Raw genomic sequence first — 21404 nt, forward strand, 5'->3', positions numbered from 1 at the left:
ATAAATGACGTAACAGTATTCTTTTGTATCTGGCTTCTTTTGCTCAGTTTACTGTTGATGAGACTAATCCATGTAGTTGCCTGTATCAGTTTCAGTTTCTTTTCACTGTTGAGCAGTACTCCACTGTGTGAAGGAGTAGTGTATTACAATACATTTATCCACGCTCCTGTTGAGAGACTTTTGGATTGTTTCTAGTTTCTGACTATTGGGAGTAACGCTGTTATTGTAATGAGATTCTGTACAAGTTCTTTTGTGTCAGTGTAGTTTTTGATTGTTTGTTTTTTTGTTTTGTTTCATTTTTTTAAGGCCACACCACGTGGCATGCAGGATCTTAGTTCCCTGACCAGGGATCGAACCCCTGCCCCCGGCAGTGGAAGCACGGAATCTTAACCACTGGACTGCCAGGGAAGTTCCATGTGTCAGTGTAGTTTTAACTTGCATCTTTCCTTATGATTGAGGTTCTGAGAACCTTTTCAAATGAGTAAGAGCCATTCACATTTCTTTTTCTATCAACTTTTTGTTCAAATCTTTGGCCCATTTTCCGGTAGGGTTGTTGGCCTTTTTCTTCTCTATTTTTAAGAAGTTCTTTAATATTAGGGATACTAACTATCTATCAGATAAAAGTTGCAAATATTTTTACCTGTTTTTCATTGTCTTTCTTTGCTTATAGTGTCTTTGCCATGCAAAAATTTTCTTAATTTTTTAATTTTCTTGTAATCAAATTTGTCAGTCTTTTCCTTTATTGATTCTGCATGTTGAGCCATGGTTAGGAAACTTTTCTCACTCCTTGTTTATAAAAGAATCCATAAACGTTTTTATTTAGTACTTGTATGGTTTAATTCTCTGCACTGAGCTCTATGCCCCATTTGGAAGTATGCAGAATAGATCCAATTTCGTCTTTTGCCATCTGGCTATGGAAGATGGGAAAATCATCCTAACCTTATTTAGTAAAGTCTGTTTTCCCCCCAGTTATTTGAAATGCTATCTTTATTATATATTAAACGTTCTATGCAATTCTAAATGTTCTATTATGTTCCACTGGTCTGACACCAATACCAAACTGTTTTAATTATAGAGGCTTTATAGTGTTGCTTTTTATGTCTGGACCCCAACTTCACTGCTGTACTTTTTCAGGGTTTCATTTAGAAAAAAGAAAGAGTAAATGAAAAGACAAATTGTTCCCTCTTCCATTCTCTTTCCTATTTGGAAATGGGCATATAGTCTTATTTATTATGGAGCAGGAAGGTCTATAAAGACATTTCTTGAGTGCTTGTGGCATGTCAGCTTTGGCACATTGGAGAGTGCATTCCTGATACTGTTTTCTCAGCATTTGTTTCATGAGATGAGCCTGTCATTACTGGGCTCCATGACTATGCAGCCCAGAGCTGTGACCAACAGCAGTGGTCGATAATCTCAGGCAGTACATTTAGGATTCAAGATGTAATCTCAAAAAATAAAACTACAACATACACATCACTGCATATATACCCACCCCTTCTTTTAGCTTAGGGCCTTTATCGCCACTGCAAAATGTTACAGCAGTTACTTATTTAGAGAGAGGATGTATTTCTAGCCTCCTAGCCACAGGCCCTGATCAGATCCTTCCTGACATCTTATATCAACACGTTCTATACTTCTAAGCACCAGAAGTGTTTAAGTTCTACTTGTTAATGCCTATTTAGATTTGAGGTATAGCCTAATACGCTAACCGTAAGAAAATTAAGTTTGCTTCTTCTAAACTTTAATATTATTAAAGGGATGTGTTAAAAATAAAATCCCCAACTAAGCCAGCAGTAGTATTGGAATTAAGCTTTATCAACAGCTAGGTTTTGCTGTGTTAATATAGATGCTTTCTTTCTTAATATATCTTACAAATATTATTAAGTGCTAATGAGTCCTCTAAAAAAGAAAACCTGTTTATGTCCAATTATCTGCTTTTAATACTACTTAAAATTTAGATTAAAAGTTCCCCAAATACTTCAAAAACTATATTTAAGAGCAAAGATTTTTCTTATTTTGACTTTTTAATTATTACTTTTATCATCACTAAGCAACATACCCGTTGTTGGATAGGCCAGGGTTTTGTAATTGCAGAAAGATCACAAGCTGTCATCAGCATCGCTCTGTTAAGGGAAGAAGAAGCCCAATACTCCTGTTTACTTTTATGTGAATATAAACCCTAGTAAATAGTTACTAATAAAAAAGTTAAATTAAAACCCTCTGAACTATGAGGATGGCAGTTTATAGACTAAAGAAACAGAAATAGAATTTACATAGAAGCAGGGCTGATACAGTGATATCACAGTGTCATTGTTTTGGTTACCCAGTGAACTACTGGTATTTGCCTTCACACTGCCTCATTTATCTCCAGATTAGCAGCAGGAGAGAAGTTATTAACCTTTGAGCAAAAACTTGCCTGCTATTATTATTTTTTTTACTTTGGTCTTCCAATCTCAGTGACAGTATGATGAAAACACACTGATTACTAATAATTAACCATTAAAGGATAACTTCAGCTGTCCTACTGATAAAAGTTCCATGACAGCAAGAACTATGGTGGGTCATCCTAATTCACTGAACACATGTAGTGACTCCTATGTGAAAAGCCTTTGAATTATTGAACAGTATCTGCTGGAGAAAAGAGGGAAATGAAAGGATGATGCTGGTTATTCCTTCGCTTGTTAGAGAAGTTGAAAACCATACTGGAGTCTGGAGTCTGTGACAAGGTGATCTACAACTCAATACTATATAAAACTACTGTATGAAAATAGTTCTCTCTTTAGTGCAGTGTTTTCCCATGTCAGGTCCAAATATCTGCCATCTAATCCTTTTAATTTGTTTGAAGACATAGGCAAAAAGGCCATCACTGTCATATAGAAGCACTTAAGGTAAAGGACTGTATCACTTGTCCCTCTAGGGAAACCCAACCTAAAAGTTCTCCCTAACCATATTAGGCCACAAAGAAAATAGTTTTCTGCCTCTAATTCTATCTCTTATACCAACTCCCTCGCAAGTAATGAGTGCACCAGAGAAATCTTTAATCATGAAGGATTTCAATAATACTTGCCAGTAACAAACTGCCTCCCCCAAAGAAGACTACGCACCTGTGTGAGCTTAACTACAATCTGGACTGTGAAGAGTGGAAGAGGCAACGCAAGCACTAGATGTCCTGAGTGCTTGTCTGCCGAGAGGTCAGAAGTTAGGAGAGTGGAGCAGTGAAAACTGTGGCACAGTCTTGGATTGTGGTCAGATTCCACTTTTGTCATTGAGAAAAACTGTTCACGAATCACAGTAGCGTGTCTGTACTTTTCTAAGGCACTGTTCTAAAAACACGTTGAGACTCTTAGGTGAAGCATGACTAGAGAGAACAGACAGCTGGGCATTTGTATGTTTCCTTATAATTTGCATCTTTGTTTGCATGTGAAGTAATACCAATCTATTTAAAGAAATGTTGGTTATAAAATTGTAATACAGCACTATCCTTAGTATTACCACCTCTGTCTTTTCTTTATTATTGACACTTAGCTCTTTTTTATTGATCCAGTTCTTGTCATGACAAAGGCAGTGATAGTAATAGCAAAGGATGGGAGGGAGGGACAGAGGAACAGGTGAGGAAAAACAGAAACCCTTAAGTTCTGACAGTGCTACTCTGCTATCACGTAAGAGAAGTAAACACTTCACAGCCATGTTCCCGCTCCTGCATCCTTTAGGATGCTATTTTCAGGTCTTCAATTCCAAAGAATTGTGAGTATGAACAAGGGAACTCTATAGCCTGGTACTGATACTCTACCACATTTTAAAGGTCCTTCTAGGACAAAAGTGATTCATTCACTTAAATTTGCAAATGCATTTCTTTTCAAGTAAATATTCATTTCTGTACAACACTCAAGAATTCTGACAGCCTCTAAGATCATCACATTGTAACAAATAATTGCAATAAAATTAATTAGGTAGCAAAACTTCAGCTTTAAGGATAGTAATCCTACTTACAAAAACAATTCCTTTTGATGAGGATCTTCCAAGTTGAATTGATTTTTTCTTATAAGTTCAAAAAATTCTCCTCTCCTCCTTTAAAATAAAGAAAAATATTTCGTAGTTATGATGAGTCCCCCAGGCTCTTATCCCTTTGGTCTAGAAAGACTCATGGAGTAAAATTTAGGGGGAAAATATCTCTAATGGTTTTTTCTCATCTTAGAATAAAAATTATCATTTAAAAATCTTAAATACCTTACCTTCTCTTCTACCATATTCTTTGGTTGAAACATTAAATCTCACCTCGTTTTTAACTACGAATCACAAATAATTGAAATTTCAATTCTTGAACATGATTTTAAGAAAATGAACCAATATGAGTTAGAAGTCTGATGCCAAGAATGATTTAAGAAATTTTGCGTATGGCATAATAAGATCTATATGCTTTCAGTTTAATTTCTTATACCTCATTCACATATATTATGGTATAGCGTAAAAAATGTTCATAATAATTACTCTTTCACTATAAAGTTGTGAAGTCCTTCTGAAGCAAAGAATGACCAAGTAAAGTATAAACTAATATTCATTCACTGTATAGTGAATACCTCTATGTGCTCAACATTGTTAGGTGTCTTGGGAAATTATTAGACATGAGTTCCTTTCAGTGTTTAAAATCTAGTCAAAGACACAAACATAAGAGAAACTTACATAACAAAACTGCCCGTCTGTGAGTAAGTACCAAAAATGAAAAGAGGTTTCAAAAGGGTTCAGAGGGGAGACCCATGTGGGTCTCCACAAGGGTCGGGAAGCCTTTGTGGTTACAGGTATTTTTCAGATTCTTGGTAATTTGATAATCTTTATTCTGCAATCATTTTGAATACACTGAAATTTACTATATTTTCTTTTACCCTAATTAACTTTAAAGTGCTCCAAAATCCAAGGAAACAGACTCTTAGATGTAGTTACTTTCAGATGCACAGCAGTGGATATCTGGTATATGGTTTTGTGTGTTTCTTCTGTTTGTTTTTACTTCTTAAAAGAGTGGCTAAAACCATAATGCACATCCTTGTACAGAGGGAGAGAGGCCTGTGTTCCTGGGAAATCCCTTGAGTGTGATTGCCGGACTCCCCTCACTCCCAAACTTGCAGCAAAGACCTCAGTCTCTGTGTGGGAAACGAATGCTTGCCCAAAGGCAGCAACATCTTTCCTTGCTTTTAGAAAGGCAGTTTAATGATGCAAACATACCTACATCCCTAATACACTCTAATGCATACTTTAATTTTTGAATCATTAACTTCATTGAAGTTCTGCATTAATATCCTTCTTTTGCCAAAATCCAATAAAAAGAAACAAAATGTACTTGTCTGGCACTCAGCTCCTTTTCCAGCCCACGTAAGCTTGGATGACAGTATAAAGGAATTGTGAAATGGTCAGAAGTTGGGGGAGAGAAGGAAAGGAGGAAAAGCAAATGGCCTACATAATCTTTAGGTTGGCCAACCCAGCTTGGAATGACCTTGAGATGGTTATTTGCTTTGCACATTATTTCAGAGACAAACATCAAAAATAACTCTGTATCCTGTAATTTCTATAGCATTAAGTAAGCAGAAGAAGTAGACTTTTCTGGCTTCCTTTGAGAAACTGCTCCATAGTTTGATAGACAGCTTTGCCAGGACATTTGTCCTTATAATCTAAAAATACCCCAGTGTGGATTTTTAAAGTTTGAAACAATGCAAACACATCCAAGACCTATTTATCAACATATTTCTTAAAACTTACTTAATGTACAGTGCTAGGTCTGTAGCTAAAATAGCTTGCTTGATTATTTTCAGCGTGGTCTTATATCCTTCAATGGAGAGGCCACTGAGAATCTGATTGCCCTTTATAAAAAAAAGAAAACCATCATTAGCATTCCACCTGGAGAAGCTGCTGTTAAGAACAAAATCTGAAAAAATAGTCACATCTCTTAAACACATGCCTAGTATTCTGAACTCAGGAAGATAGAGGACACCTGCTTACATAAAGTAAATACCATGAAATAATGTTTCCTCTCTATGCACCCACCCTCATCGCCTTGTCATACAAGAAAAAACAGCTTCATGATGGTTCACGGGCCGAAGTATGCATGTTTCTCCAACTCTTCTACTCCTTAGGCTTTAGTCCAGGCCCCAAATCTAATAATTATATACCTTTTTCCTTTGGGCAGGGTAACTGCTATGATCTGAGAACAAGTAAAACTTTGAAAAATCAAAAACTGTATTAATAGATGTGAAGAACAGGGTGAGGAAATTGTAAACAATTGATTATTTTAAAAATCATTTCTCTATGGCTTCTGTAATAAATCCAATAACATTTCTGGTGCAGATTCATATAATTTTAATTTCATATTGAGAACAGTGTGTATTCCTCAGGAACATGCCAATACAGATGGGTAGAGGGTGTGAGCAACGATGTGCTTACTGGTGGTATAAAGAAAGCAAGAGTTGAAATATCTATAAGGAATATTTCAAAGGTGGCTAATCCATGTGCAAGTTATCTAAAGTTTTTGCTATGTAATCATTTTGTATTTCTTGCCTGTAATTTAAAGCACAGTGACTCTCTAATCTTGAACTAAGTAAAACATACCTTGGGTACCCAGAATATACTCAAAACAACATCTTTAAATTGAGTCAGATGTGCTTCCTAAACCTCAGGGCTGAGAAAAAACCCCAGAAGCTTAGAAATAGGGTCTGGAGGTAAAGGATTTGTTCTGAAGAAAGGAAACTGCTGAGCCAGGTTCAAACATTGGTTAGAGGATAACTGATGCTGAAATTGTGGTATACGTCTAATTAATGAATATGTGATTACACAAGAAACATTATTTTTAAATATTAAGGCACTTTAGATTCTGGGCAAAACAAAACTATATTCTGATACTTTTATTTATTTTAAGACAAAACTATTTCAAGTAGAAAAGTAGAAATGTCTTTTGGTATTGTATTTTTATTTTCCCTTCCAAAAACAAAGGCTGTAAATTTTTGTGTATTGGTGCTTACAAAGACAGAATATAGATGGGCCTTATAATGTGAGGCCAGCCATATATACAACCAGATTCCTTTTATGTTAAGTAATAATATATTACATAAGTTTTATGTTATCTAATAACAGAGAGAGCTATGATAGGCATACTGTAAAATATGTTTTTTTATAAAAGGTTAGCATATTTTGTTTAAAACTAAATAGGATATTAAACTGAAGTTTGAGCTGAAGGGCAAAGACAGCAAATTCCAATGAAGGTACAGATATTGCTGCTATAACTCGACACACACATTCCTGAGAAGTCTCAGTTCGGAAAAACCCCACACTAAAAATAACATGGTTTTTGGGAGAAACAGTGTTAGGGCAGACCACTCAAAGCCTATGTAACTTTATAACCAGAGCACAAACCAAATCAAGAACTGGCACCTCTGGAGGTAACTTGGACAGGCCAGGCTAGCAAGTCTGGGGGCTGCCTCTGAGGACATTAAAGAAGCACAGAAACAGCTGAGTGGAAATGGTGGTTTGTGGAAGCCCAGAGGCAGCACAGGGGGAACTGGATGGCGGAGACAATGGGGCTGTACTAAGGGAGGTGCTGACGGAAGAGCAACCTCCTTCCCGTGGGCCCAGAGCAGCCCAAGGCGAGGGAGAGCGCCTCAGGGCTAAGTGCCCATTTTCAATATTCCTAAAACAACCGAAAGGGTTGCTCATGCAGGAGCCAAGCAGAGGGCTTCTTCCTTCCTTGCTGAAAGTCAAAATTCAACTCCCATAATTCTGGCACCTCACCCAAGAGAACTTGTTCATGAAACAGTACAACTTATACATTTTACTGACATCATTCCCCTACCTCCCAATCATACATCAACTAATTCACGTTAAACAGTCACATCTGTAGCAGTCTGTACTAGAGCATGTGCAGAATTTATAAGGAGGTGCCCAAACTGGCCACATAACTCTTATCCCTTCACCCGCACCAAGAGGTGTGATTGCGTTCCCTTTCACTCAAGTAAGAGAGAGTGGCTTGAAGTCACGGCGTATGCCTGCTGGAGTCTACTGGGTGGGGTGGGCTCCAGTACCCTTGTGTCTGATTCCTGTCTGGAAAATCTACAAGGCAAGACACAAGCTGGCTAGATGCTCTGATGCAGCAGTGAAGGAGAGGTTGCTACCAAACAGGACGGGGCTGCCTTCTCTGAGTTTTGGAGGCATGGGGTTGGTTTAAGTCCTGTCCTGTTCAAGAGGACCACAAAGAAGGCAAAAGAACCTTAGCAGAAAGGAGCTGAAAGCCAACAATCAGAGTTCCAGGAGCTGAGGAAGGAGCCGTAAGGTGATAAACTGGATAGAGACGATCACTCATATTAAGGCGACGTCAGTGGAAAAGCCACACAGTTAAGGCGCTTGGCCAGGATCATGGAATTACTCGTAAGAAAAGAAGTAGGTTTAAACACCTACCAGGCACAAACGGGGACACTCATCACACTACCAGTCTCTTGTTTCCTATTCTCCAAGTCTGGGGGAGTAGGAAGGGACATGGGGGTTTGGGGGTGAGGAAGGAGTCAGAAGAAACATAAGGAGGGACGAAAGGAGCCAACCAGGGTGGGGAGAGAGAACCTGAAACTAAATCAAGCCCCACATCTGGACTACTACATAGGGCTGCACATTTTGGTTTCTAAATTGAGAACTGTATGCTATATTTTAGGACCTGAAGTAGTAACTAGAGGGTAAAACTTATCAAAGAGTGACCACAAAAGTCATGGGCCGCCTGTGTTTTCTGGGGCTTAGGGAAGAACTAGTGCCACTGGGCAAATGTGAAGAGATGGAGGTAAAATTGCTTTAAAATTATATACCATGCGTTTGTGCTTGTTCAACGTAATCGTCTACAGCTTTCACTGTTTTCTTATTATAAAGGTAATACACGCATACAATGGGTAATGTGAATAATGAACAACAAATCAAAACCAGAAAATAAAAAAAGTATTAATAGTTTAACTAGACAAAGCCGTTGCGAACATTTTGGCATATATCATTTTAACCTTATTTTCCTTAACATAAATATGACTAGAGTAACATACTATATGCTTTCTTACATTGATAAATATTCATTTAGCCAAATTGTTGAATAGCTTTATTCCTTAATGAAAATGTTTATTAGTGGTCAGAAGTTTCCATAAAAAGAGGAAAAGGTACTGCCTTATGAAAGAAAACCTTTGAGAGTAGTATAAACCACTTCATTTGACAAAAACAAAAACAAAAACAGAACTGAGAGCCATAAAATACCAGTTTTGTTTGTTTCTAATTTGGAATAACCAAATGGAGGTGAGTAACCAGTTTTCCCTTTTCAGGCAACATTTAGACAGTTTTGGTTTCTAGAGAAGTGAGGCTGCGAAGATCTCAAATGTTTTGGATTTGCCTTTCTTACCCAAAAAGGAATAAAGCATGCTCAAGAATTTATGTTGCTGGGAATAAATCCAAAACTTAAAAATAAAACTGAATTTATAAAGCGCTCTGTTAAAATTCTACAACCATAAATTAGGTACTTACAGGACTATTAAGGATCATCAGGCACTGGTCAAAATGATGATGCTCCATGATTGAATGGCAGTAGAGCTGAGCAAGTGGGTGTTCACTTCTGGGTTTGTTGAAGAAAGTTTAAAAAAATTATCAGTTTCCCCAGTATATCAGTTATCAATTTCTTCTTCTTATTGGTTAACTGAAAAAGAGGCTACTTCACAAAAATTAATCCAGCTAACAATTTTCTCTCCTTTTGCTAAGAAGAGTGAGGGAATCTCTGGGAAATACATATAAAGAGTCAAATTGTTTTCAAATACCAATGTTAACGGATGCCGGTTCAAAGTATGAACAATTTGATTGGTTTTAATATTTATTAAAATAGTAGAAGGAATAAGGACAAAGGATTACTTTCTCTACACACGAAAAAAATCTCTGAAATAGCTGTGCCAATAATAGTTTTCAATTTCAAAAGTGCAATTAATTTAAAATCTGAAATAAATTTCCATGCAAGCCTTTCTTCTGAAATAAGGCTGAAGGTCAGCGTCCCTATGTGTGCCTGTATATAAGAAAAGAGTCAACTGAGATGGAATTAGCTGAGGTGTGAGTGATGAGAGGCAAGGAAATGGGGGACAGTGGGTGCACATCCCCTTCTGGAGGAAGGAAGGAGACAGCTGAGTCAGAAAAAGTTCCCAACGTGGGATCCAGGTTATTTCAATGCAGGACATCCTGGCAGTGCTCTAAAATGAACTTGGGGAAAATGGTAAAGACCGTTTGGCTGAGTGAAGTGAGGGGAGGAATATTACAGTCAATTCATTATATGTAACAGAGTCACAAATCAAGTTCTAAAGCATGACAAGCAGAGTCCTCCACCTATTTCTCATGACCCTTCACATGTGAACATAAAGCACCATTTGCACTCTTTGTTCTTTAAAAGGAAGACAGGAAGTTATAGCTCCTGAAAGTCTCTGTTTCTTGAATTAATAGGACAGGGGTTTATGAATTGTAAAGCACGATACAAGTGTTAGATAATACAATTGATTTGTTATTCCTCTGTACTAGTACATGAATCATTATTTTACTTTGCACTTAATTTGCTGAAGATAGAGAACCTACCCAAGACAAGAAATGTAACACAGGAAAAAATGAGTTGGAGTGAGAGAAGCTTAAGGGAAAACAAAAACAGTAAAATGAAAATAAAGGTAAGAGAATGGGTGATCTCACCTACTAGTGTTTAACCCACCACGGATATTGCTGACTTCCAAACTGCCATGTTTTGTTGTTGTAACCTTTCCCAAGTGAACTCCTGCCTTGTCTTCTTTGTTCCTTCCGTATTTAGTGAGTTGTACCATGGGTCAGATACTGTGCTTATCACTGGACAGTGGGAAGGCAATGGGTGGACTAAAATGAGCAGATTTGTAAGAAAAGATAAATTTGCTGGAACCAAGACTGGAGATGCATGGAGACTACTGGGATTTAGTTAGGAGACTAGTGGGAAACCGTTCTAGTAACCCAGGTAAGAGACAGCCTGGGTTAGAGTGGTGGAATCCCAAATAAAAAGAGCTGCTTAGGAGGTAGATTAGTTAGGAGTTGGCAATGAATCCTGATGTTGGGAGCTAGTGGGGATGCGGGAGGTGAAGGGGGAAAGTATGGAGGCTAAGCTTCTGCTTTGTCATTTCTGACATAGGAAAAAAGGGAGAAGATGATTAGAGATGGGGGATGAAGGAGGGGAAGATGGACTAGTTGAGTGTTGGATCTATTAATTTTAAGGTGCCTGAGGTACAACCAAATGGGTATAACGGTCTGAACTCGGGTCTGGGCTGGAGAGAGAGATGTGGATCACATCAACATGCTTGGAAATCCAAGCCACAGGAGTGGATGAGGTGCTCCAGGGAGATGGCCCGGGATAAGAGAGGGCCTAGCATAAACAGAATTGATGATCTCCCTCCAAATCCTGCCTGTATTCTATAGTCTCTATTTTGGCAATAGCATTTTCTCATCACTCAGACCGGATAAGCTCAAGTCAACTTCAGTACAGCTACCGCCTTCCTCATTCCCTTCGCTTAGAAAAGGAAAAGCTTCTAGAGTATCTGTTATTGTCGTTTATATGAGGAATCCAAGCACATCCAGTATTAGCTTAGTATCAGTTTTATTCTGCTAGGTGTTTATAAGTCTGTTACCCGTTAGCCTGTATTCCTTTTGAGTTTGTTATCATTAGGGAAAACGAATCTACCAATTACTATTTACTGAGAGCCTATGCCCTGTCCAGCACTGTGCTAAGTAGTTTACATTTAATTTTTACAATAGTCCTCTGTAGGACACTTCAGCTCACCACATCAGAATCTTCGGTCCCACCTCACACAGCAGCCATTGATGTAGTGTCCAGCTTCACGCCTGCTCTAACAAACTGCACGAGGAGCCCGTCAAAAGGCGCCTGCCCTGGCCCGCCGAGAATACCTCTCACTTCTGCCCACAGGAGGGCTCTCTGCACTCACACTCACTCAGCCTGGAGCGTGTGGAGTTAAGGCCTCTGGAGGTCCCCTGTGACCAGTGGGGTATGGCAGCCTGTGGAGCTGGCTGTGGAGCTGCCCCTCCCCCTGCAGTCTCTGTCCTTTTGCGAACAGTTCTGGGTCTCATGTCGTAAGACTTCTCAAAAGCTCCTGGTGGGACTGAGCACCAGCTGCCTGCATGGGTGGACAGCTGGATACCTCGTCCTTCTCCTGGCTTTCCCTTCTCTGTTTCCCACTCCCAGGCCTGCATTCCTGCTCCCTGGGATCGCACGCACTAATAAGCTATATGCACGCCAGCTTTTGTCTCAGGCTGTGCCTCCTGGGTGACCCAGGCTGAGACCTCTAAAACTGGCATTTTAGCATTTGTTTTTTAGATGACCAAAGGTACAGAGAGATTATCTAACTTGTTCAAGGTCAACAGAAAAGGCAGAGCCGGGATTCACACGCATTCTTTTCACTGCATCACACTGGCTTGTGACCCACAGCACTCTGCACACAGTATCCACCCACCAACCCAGTTAGAAGCTGGACTAGAAATGCGATTAGGTGGATATAACACACGTTTAAAACTTCTAACGCACATTACATTTTTAGACAGTGCAGAAAGGACGGTTTCACATTAGAGAAAATTCTTGGCTTGTGAGATAGATGAATGCAAATTATGTGTTTGCCTTTACTTCTAAAAATATGGATTTATGAATCAATGAAAGGGTGACAAATTCCCCAAATTTCCCATTTACAAAGATATTCATGGAAACCAATGCATTCTATATCCTGCTACTTTTTACTCTTTCAAACACAAGGCTTCGTTGCCTCTTTATTTGAGGGTGTGTCACAAGGACCCATTAAACCACTCCTGCTGCTGGGTTATTCCCACACGTCAGTGAGCAGTCATGGGCTAGCACGCCCTCCCTGCATCTCCTCTTGTCCTGCAGTTGTTGGTCCATCTCTGAGAGTGGCATAAGGATGCCAATGCAGAAATCAAACCAATGTCTCAGGAGTACAGAATCTTAGAAATCAATAGAAAATGAAAGTTCTGTGAGAAAAACACAGCCACCCCAGCACAGTACTCCTTTTCACTGATTCTGACAACGGTCCTTAATCTGGCTTCTCATCCATATATATTGCTCTGGGCTCAAATCTCTTAGCTACTCTTTGTGACCCATGTCAACCCATTTAATTCTTTTTTTTTGGTAATGTATTTATTTAGTTTTAAATTTGGCATTAAAAAAATTATTTTTTTATATTTTGGCTGCATTGGGTCTTTGTTGCAGCACACGGGCTTTTCTCTAGTTGCAGTGAGCGGGGGGCTACTCTTTGTTGCTTCTCATTGCAGTGGCTTCTCGTTGCAGAGCACGGGCTTTAGGTGCATGGACTTCAGCAGTTGCAGCATGCGGGCTCAGTAGTTGTGGCTTAGTTGCTCCGCGGCATGTGGGATCTTCCTGGACCAGGGATCGAACCCATGTCCCCTGCATTGGCAGGCGGATTCCCAACCACTGCGCCACCAGGGAAGTCCCAACCCATTTAATTCTTAACTTGACCATTTCTATGCAAATCATCACTATTGCCTTCTATGAGTCAGGGGTTATTTTATGTTCCTGTTCTCTGTGATCACAGATATTCACGTTGATGATTCATTTGACCTTGTGACCCCAGTTCTTGGACCTTCTTGACTCTGCTGATGGCCCTTTTTTCACATCAACAATAGACAGTCCCTTCTTTGTTCCACAGCTCCTAGCTGCTACCAGGCATAGTCTCTTTGCTACTCCCTGTCCCTCCCTCGGGAAAAAAAAGCAAGATCTTCAACTCCCATCTGTCCTTAACAGTATCCCCCTGTGAAAATAGCTAAAACGTGTTGAGCATGTAGTCTGTGCCAGGTACTGTTCCAAGCACTTTACATCTACTTATACTCCTTAATCCTTATAAGAAACCCTGTGAGACAGGCACTGTCATTATTCTACTACACAGAGAAGGAAACATAGAGAGGGAGTTTAAATGACTTGCCCAAGGTCACAAGGTGAGAGGAGTCAGGATTCGAATTTGCACCATAACCATCACAGCTCCTGCGTGGTCGTCTAAGGACCAAATGAGCTCATGTACATAAGTGCCAGAAGGAGTTCCAAATGCCATGGGATAAGACCTATATTAAGTGTTAGCTTCTATTATTATTATTACTATTATTATTAGCGACTAACTGAACTTGCACTTTATTCATATTCAGATCTCTAGTCTCTCAAGCCCTCCGACCTTACCAAGGATGATCTCACTGGCTAAAATAGACTCTCCTCAGTGTGCACTTCACAAATTGTGATTCCTGTGCTGTCTTTACTGCTCTTTTAAGCCTCTAGGAGCCTGCTGACCCTGTTACCACCATGCCTATTCACGACCTTAGCTCACTCCTGTTCCTCTGTCACAGAGCAGAGAGGACCATGGTGCAGGGCAAGTTCTTCCAGGACAACTATACATGATCTGATTGTCGGTACCAGGAAATTTTTTATTGATTTTGCTGAATCTCTAATCTTGAAAAAAACATTCATTTGGTCATTTTACCTCTCTTAACCTCCATACTTTCTCCTCATTGCCAAAACTCCTTTCCCCTCCATCCTCCCTCCCAAAGGACACACACATGCAGACACACTTCTCAGCTCTTCATTGTTGTCAATGGCACCATCATTTTTAACTTCTTGGACCCAGAGTCATGATTTTACCCCTTCGTTCCTGCATATAACTAGCTGTTCAATATTTAAACAATTTTCTCCTTCAGTCTCTTCCTTTCTCTAGCTAATATGTGATGTTCACATACACCTGGCTTCCCCTACCTAACAGCTTTCTGGCTGGAACTCTGTGGTTCTAATTATTACCCATTTACCTTGTACCTTACTTACAGACTTTTCTTCCTAAACAATGTCTTCATTACCCACTGCAGCAATGGCTCCTTGTCTTTTCACTACACCGAATATAAAATGCACGGCTTGGTTTTCCAGCTCTCCCTCGGAAGGGTCTTCTAACTTCCACTTGTTCATCCTCTTACTTTCCATCCCTAGTCAGTGAGCCTTCTGACCAGTCAGACTAGCCATCATGTCTGTTCCATGAATATGCCCACTTCATGGTGTTCCTGGAGTACCTTCATGCTCTCCCCTCTCCAAATCCTACACACTTCAGAGATCCGGCTGTCGTCTCACCTCCTCCATTAACAGGACGGGCTACACTGATCACCGTCAGTCTCCTCTACTGACCACTTATAGCTCACGTTATCAAACAACACAGGACTTACTAGATACTTTCTGGCATTAATCACCATTGTTTCATGAAACTGTGCAAATTCCTTGATAACAGAAGCCGAATTTTATACTTTTATAGCTCTCTTTCTGCCTAGCAAAGTACCAGGCCCCAGTAACTGCACATTATCTCTTTGCCTAAAATGTAGGATAATTTCACTATATTTATAAAACACCAATCCTGAATCTAACCAAATAAATGCATCTACAAGAGTCCTCTTATATTGAAGGCAGGCCTAACGTGGGGAAATTTCTCTACATAAGCAGATGTCTGCGCTTCAGCCATTTTGTTCCTATGACTGCCTATTTTTAAAAGAATAATTCAATAACTATCTGGAATCACTCTTGCCTCCATCCACCCATGTGGGAGAAGAAAGCGCAAGAAGTGAACTCTTCTCTCAAATATTTCACTGGCGTACTTGAAGCGCTCTTCATAATGGCAATCTTCCTAAGCCAAGAAGGAATCAAAGAATCAGATAATGAATCAAAACACAGTTTCCTAAACAAGGAATATCTTACTTCAATTTAATTTTCTGAAAAGATGTTCAACAAGCACAAATGACAGAGTTCAGTTTCTAACTTTGCTACCATATGAGGGCTTTTTTGTCTTTTTGATATATTACTTTTATTTTTGTGTCTTACTGTTTGGGTTTTGTTTATAGAGTGTTTGAATATCTGATGAGGTCTGGACACAGTACACCTTTTTAGAAGTTAGTTCTTTATATGAAAATGTTTCTGATACTCTTAGTCTCCAAAGAGTCCCCTGGTTAAGAAAATCCTACTGGAGGTATCACTCGTTTACCACTAGGGAAAGAAAAAAAATTTTGTCTTTTTGATAACTTTTATTTTTGTGTCTTACTGTTTGGGTTTTCTTTATAGAGTGTTTGAATATCTGATGAGGTCTGGACACAGTACACCTTTTTAGAAGTTAGTTCTTTATATGAAAATGTTTCTGATACTCTTAGTCTCCAAAGAGTCCCCTGGTTAAGAAAATCCTACTGGAGGTATCACTCGTTTACCACTAGGGAATGAAAAAAAGAAACATCCCTGGGAAATTCTTGGTTTCCTTTACTCAAACCACAGGGATGTAGGAAGAAATAAATATCTCTGAAACTCCTTTAATTTTTTTAAAAGTTATTATTACTTAGTGTAAGTCTGCTCTGCGGTGTCTGTGAAAGCAAGATTGTGCGGTCTGACTTTTTCCCAGGACTTTTTTTTTTTTCAAAGAGAGGATGACGTTTCTCCAGATGTTTTTCCGGGTAATTAATTTTAAATAAACAAAGGAAAAAATAGCTTAGTGGTTTTTTTCACTCCAAAGCAGGGCACTATGGCAATCCATACACTAATAACCCATATCCTAATGATAAGATGTTCAGTGCTGAGGCAGGAAGAGAAGGCAGCACCGCTGGCTCTTATCCTTAGGCAGTGCTTGACTCTGCGCTGTAAATCTTTTCACGTCGTTTCCTTCCATAATTACTCCTGTGTTGATGTGAGGCTCAGGACCGCAATCACATGACAAAGCACAGGGTACGAAGGACATGCCACCCAGGCAGTTCTCCAAAACATTAGACTTTAAAGAGGAGACAGCAAGCCTCTGATAGTCAGGCAAGAGCTTGCTATCTTTTCCCATCAAAGGTCAGCAGAGGACACGGTTGCTACATCGCTACAATTCTTTTTACATGAAGTTTTCCGTTTACTGTATTTAGATAAAGGGAATGTGATTAGAGAGCTTTCTGAAATTCCCTCAAGATATCAGACATGTGGAATTTCCTAGAGAGATCTATGCATTAGTTGAATCACTTGCATACCTTAAAAATGCTCTGTAGTAAGAGATTTCACCATTAAAACGTATGCCTTTCAACTAACTTGCTTCAAGAAAATAAAAATGTCACAGTGGCTCCAAAATCTGATGAAAAGTGATATCACCTTTATTATCTCATTTGTCATTGCAAATGTTACTTAAGCGTGGTTCAGAAGGGAGCCTGAAAAGCTTGTCTGAAGTTAGTATCTTACTCGCAAAATCAGCCAAAATGCAGGCTTCTGCTCCTAAGATTTATTTAACACTTAGGTATGTACCAGGCATTCTACCTGGTAGTGATGTGTGTTGTCTTAAAACTTACATGAACCCTATGAGGTAGGAATGCTGTTATCTCGATTTCACAAGCCAGGAAATGGAGGTGTAGAGAGGAGTGTCCTGCCCATGGTCACACAGGAACTCTGTGGCAGAGGTAGGATCTGAATCCAAGTCTGACCCCAGAGCCCAGAGTCTCCAACACTGTGTTCCACTGCCTTTGCTAAGACCAAAAGCCTCTTTCTAGGCAGCATTTACTAAGTACTTAGGATAGAGCTAAGCACTTTTTAACTATTATCTTTTATTCCAGGGTGAAATTCTACCTTTTCTGATCTACTCTTAACAGTTTTCCAATGAAGCTCCTAAGCTGGGTGTATATAAACAAAAGCAAAACGCTTGGTAATTATCTAATGAAATAAGATTCTCAACATAAATAGTTCTTGAACTTCAGGCCAGAGATGTTACCAACACAATATTGGACTTGCATTATTTTTTCCATTTCCCTTAAATAAAACCAGAGTATGTTATGGGACCTTGACCAACTGAAATTTTGTACCATCAAATTATGCTGTGGCTTTTACTTTTAAAACTACAATTTAAAAGAAACAATCTCTTCTGTTGCTGGGGTGAATGCCTTACCGCTGTATGTAAGAGTTATTCACACCGCGGTGATCCAAATCGTGGCTTAAGGCAGCAATCAGCAGTGCGAGTATCTCCAGGTCAGTCAGCCTGTTCTGCACGACCGAAGAGCAGAAGAAAGAAAGAGAAAGAACAATTTGGTAAAGCGCATTATACCACCTCTTTCCACCAGTCACGTGGTTTTCTCCTTAGTGCTTTACATATGTGCTTTCTAGTCACATAGGACTCACGCTAGAATCCTATTCTGCAGGCAATCAGTCGTACTTGGTTTTCAGAATGGGACTATCATTATCAACAGAAAAAGTTCAAATGCCTCAAATAATCAATAACCTGTCCACCTATAGTCTATATATATTTTTTAAAGAAGATGTTGGGGGCAGTAGTTTATCAATTAATTATTTTTGCTGTGTTGGGTCTTCGTTTTCTGTGCGAGGGCTTTCTCTAGTTGTGGCAAGCGGGGTCCACTCTCTTCATCGCGGTGCGCGGGCCTCTCACTATCGCGGCCTCTCGTTGCGGAGCACAGGCTCCAGACGCGCAGGCTCAGTAATAGTGGCTCACGGGCCTAGTTGCTCTGCGGCATGTGGGATCTTCCCAGACCAGGGCTCAAACCTGTGTCCCCTGCATTGGCAGGCAGATTCTCAACCACTGCGCCACCAGGGAAGCCCCACCCTATTTCTTATAAATGTTTGCTATGGCACAAGGTACTACTATGGTATCTGATATGGCTTCTTGGACAACAATCACTTTTTTTAGCTCTAGCCAGCTAAAATGTGCACTCTATGAAAGTAGAGACAGAGAATAACATTTTTAGAATTTATTAAATAAAAAAGAGCATGGAAGCTCTGAATTAAAAACAGTTTTATGATGTATGCCTGGAATCACTGACATAGAATAACTTGTCGATTCCCATTGAAGTTAGAATCTAAAGACAGAGATATGAAAAATTTGGCCCAGAAAAGAACGAATTACTTGAACGTTTTCTGCACTGATCTTCCTGTAAACAGTCCCTGGTCAATGTATGTGAAACCAAAACCTTTTCCATGAAATAGTACTTATAAAATTAACAGAGGGCTCCAGAGAAAATGTGACAGAGAACCCTGGACTCATCTATGGAGCCAAGTTCAGGACCTGAGTGGTTTTTGAGTTATTCTACTATGGAGCAGGTTGAATGTGAACATGAGAAATTTGATACTTTTCTTATATTGTAGAGTTTTCTTCTGAAGGAAGCATTTATTTGCCCAAAGGCTATTAAGTTTAACATGAAGCTATTTTAAAGATTTTTAAAAATAGGCCATATATATTATATATGAAAGAAAATTAGAAATTATTTTGCCATACCAGTCTTCCTTAATTAACAAAATGTAATTTATTTTGTAAGTGGCATTAAATATTATTCTCAGTCGTCATTAGTGCACATTAAAAAAACGCTTGAAAGAATATGCTGTATTCTTGCAGCAAAGCAACAGAATGTCTTAAATATATAAATGGCTCTAAGAAGTACCTGAATTTTGCCTGCTTTTAGTGCAGCAAACATGCACTGAGCTGTATTAAAGGCATGTCTCCAATTATGATAGGCAACATTCTTCCGATAGTTCTTCTTAACACTTAAAATCCACCTGCAAAGAACCTTTAGGAAATAAAGCGTAAGTAGTAAAAATAACTGCTGACGTTTATCACACATTTATTAATCTTCACGCAATGTACATTTACATCTAACTCCCGGGACTCTGAGGGAGGCACTACCATTTTGATTATTGTACAGATGAGGAAAGTGACATTCAGAGACTTGCCCAAGGTCACAGTGCTTGTAAAGGGTGGGCCCAAAAGTCAAACCTCAGCAGTTTGACTTCAGAGCCTACCATGCAAACCACCATGCTAACTAAATTAGATGTGAAATGCAAGGCAGCTGGAAGAAAGGTACTTTTGTCATGGGTAGGGCACAGACTAGCTTTTTAAAAGATATTATGTCCATGTGTCATCAATTAGGAGAGTCCAAGTAGGCAGTCACACGTGCATGAATTCACTCTCAGGGAGCCGTGCAAGCAGCCAGTCTCCAGTTCTTCTCATGCTCCCATTCTGTATGTCTGCAAAGGTAATTGTGCGAGGCTCTGGGGATGGCTTGGGGGCAAGGCACACAGCACATGTCCAAGGACAAACTGGAGCTCCAAGTGCCAATCTTTGTCCCTTTGAAACTATGCTTAAATATGCAGGCAGAGTTACTGCTTGGTTACCAAGAAGTAATTAACAAAAAATAATATATGCAACATAAAGCCCTGGGGTGTGTGTGTGTGTGTGTGTGTGTGTGTGTGTGTTATACACATATTTTAAAAGATGGGGAAAAAAGGATAGATTTCAGAAAAATCTCACAAGCTGGGTTTAATTCAACTCCTAAGTGGTGTATTCAGTAAAATCCCCAGGGACTCATGGGCTGTAAGCTTGATAATTTTGTGTTTGTGTTAGCATCAGAGTCTGCCTCTCTTCAATACTGCATGATTTACTATACTTTTGGGGATCTCTAAAAATAAATATGTGCTTCTCCCTACGTGTATCACTGGAGATATTTCAAACACAAAGGGCATTGCCCTGGGGAATAGAAAAAGTACCAGGGAAACGAATGTTGCTTTAACAATATTCAACACAGTTTGGTTGGCTGCAAAAGTAGGCCAAAAACAAGGTTTCTTCTTTGTTGGTAGAAATTGTTTATAGAGGATTTGGCAGAAAAATCAATGCTTTCATATCCTCCCTTTTCTTTTCAGGTCTCTTTGTTCCTGTTCTATGACGCAGTTCACAGGGAATTCTGATAAAAAGAACCCAAATGTCCCCTAGCTCTTTCACCCCCGAGTAACCATATTTCCCAGAGGATTTCCGTATGCCTAAGGTTGACATGCTAACCTGAAGTACACTGCAGCATGACCATTTCTCAACAAAGTCGACCCCGAAGATGACAGATTTATCTTATTAGGAGAATTTTAAGTAAGAGCAATTAATTTTCTTTGATATGCTTAGAAAGTGAAGTGTCATGGAAAATTACTGGTGACTAATTAAAGAGTCAAGGAAAATAAGCAGGAAAACCCAGAAATTTAACCTATGGACATATCTCTTTACTAATCATAAATCTGTAGATATAATTAAATAGGCACTTATGCATATAATGTGAAATAATGACCAAAATGACTTTATGAAACCTAATTCCTGATGGACTACTCTATCCTGCTTCTTTTTATTATCTGGCCACACTGCGCGGCTTGTGGGATCTTAGTTCTCCGAACAGGGATTAAACCCGGGCCATGGCAGTGAAAGCGCTGAGTCCTAACCACTGGACCGCCAGGGAACTCCCTATACTGCTTCTATGGAAATGGGCCTATTGAACTAGGTAACCCAATGGATACCCAACTGTATCTAATTAGTAACTAGATT

General features: G+C 39.4%; 1 protein-coding gene across 3 annotated transcripts in view; it reads right to left on the reverse strand.

The window, feature by feature from the left end:
• The window catches only part of PDE5A (phosphodiesterase 5A), a 140234-nt gene that overhangs the window by 11365 nt on the left and 107465 nt on the right, over window positions 1-21404 (reverse strand). For all 3 annotated transcript variants that reach the window (XM_024731995.1, XM_024731997.1, XM_024731996.1), the window contains exons 13-18: window positions 19489-19614; window positions 17988-18082; window positions 9523-9610; window positions 5749-5849; window positions 3991-4068; window positions 2060-2123 (exon numbers count right to left, since the gene is read on the reverse strand). In XM_024731995.1, coding sequence (XP_024587763.1) covers window positions 2060-2123; window positions 3991-4068; window positions 5749-5849; window positions 9523-9610; window positions 17988-18082; window positions 19489-19614 — 552 coding nt within the window. The remainder of the gene's footprint in view (window positions 1-2059; window positions 2124-3990; window positions 4069-5748; window positions 5850-9522; window positions 9611-17987; window positions 18083-19488; window positions 19615-21404) is intronic.

The sequence above is a fragment of the Neophocaena asiaeorientalis genome, unplaced genomic scaffold (genome assembly GCF_003031525.2).
Source record: "Neophocaena asiaeorientalis asiaeorientalis breed wild unplaced genomic scaffold, Neophocaena_asiaeorientalis_V1.1 scaffold88, whole genome shotgun sequence".
NCBI classification, from domain to species: domain Eukaryota; kingdom Metazoa; phylum Chordata; class Mammalia; order Artiodactyla; family Phocoenidae; genus Neophocaena; species Neophocaena asiaeorientalis.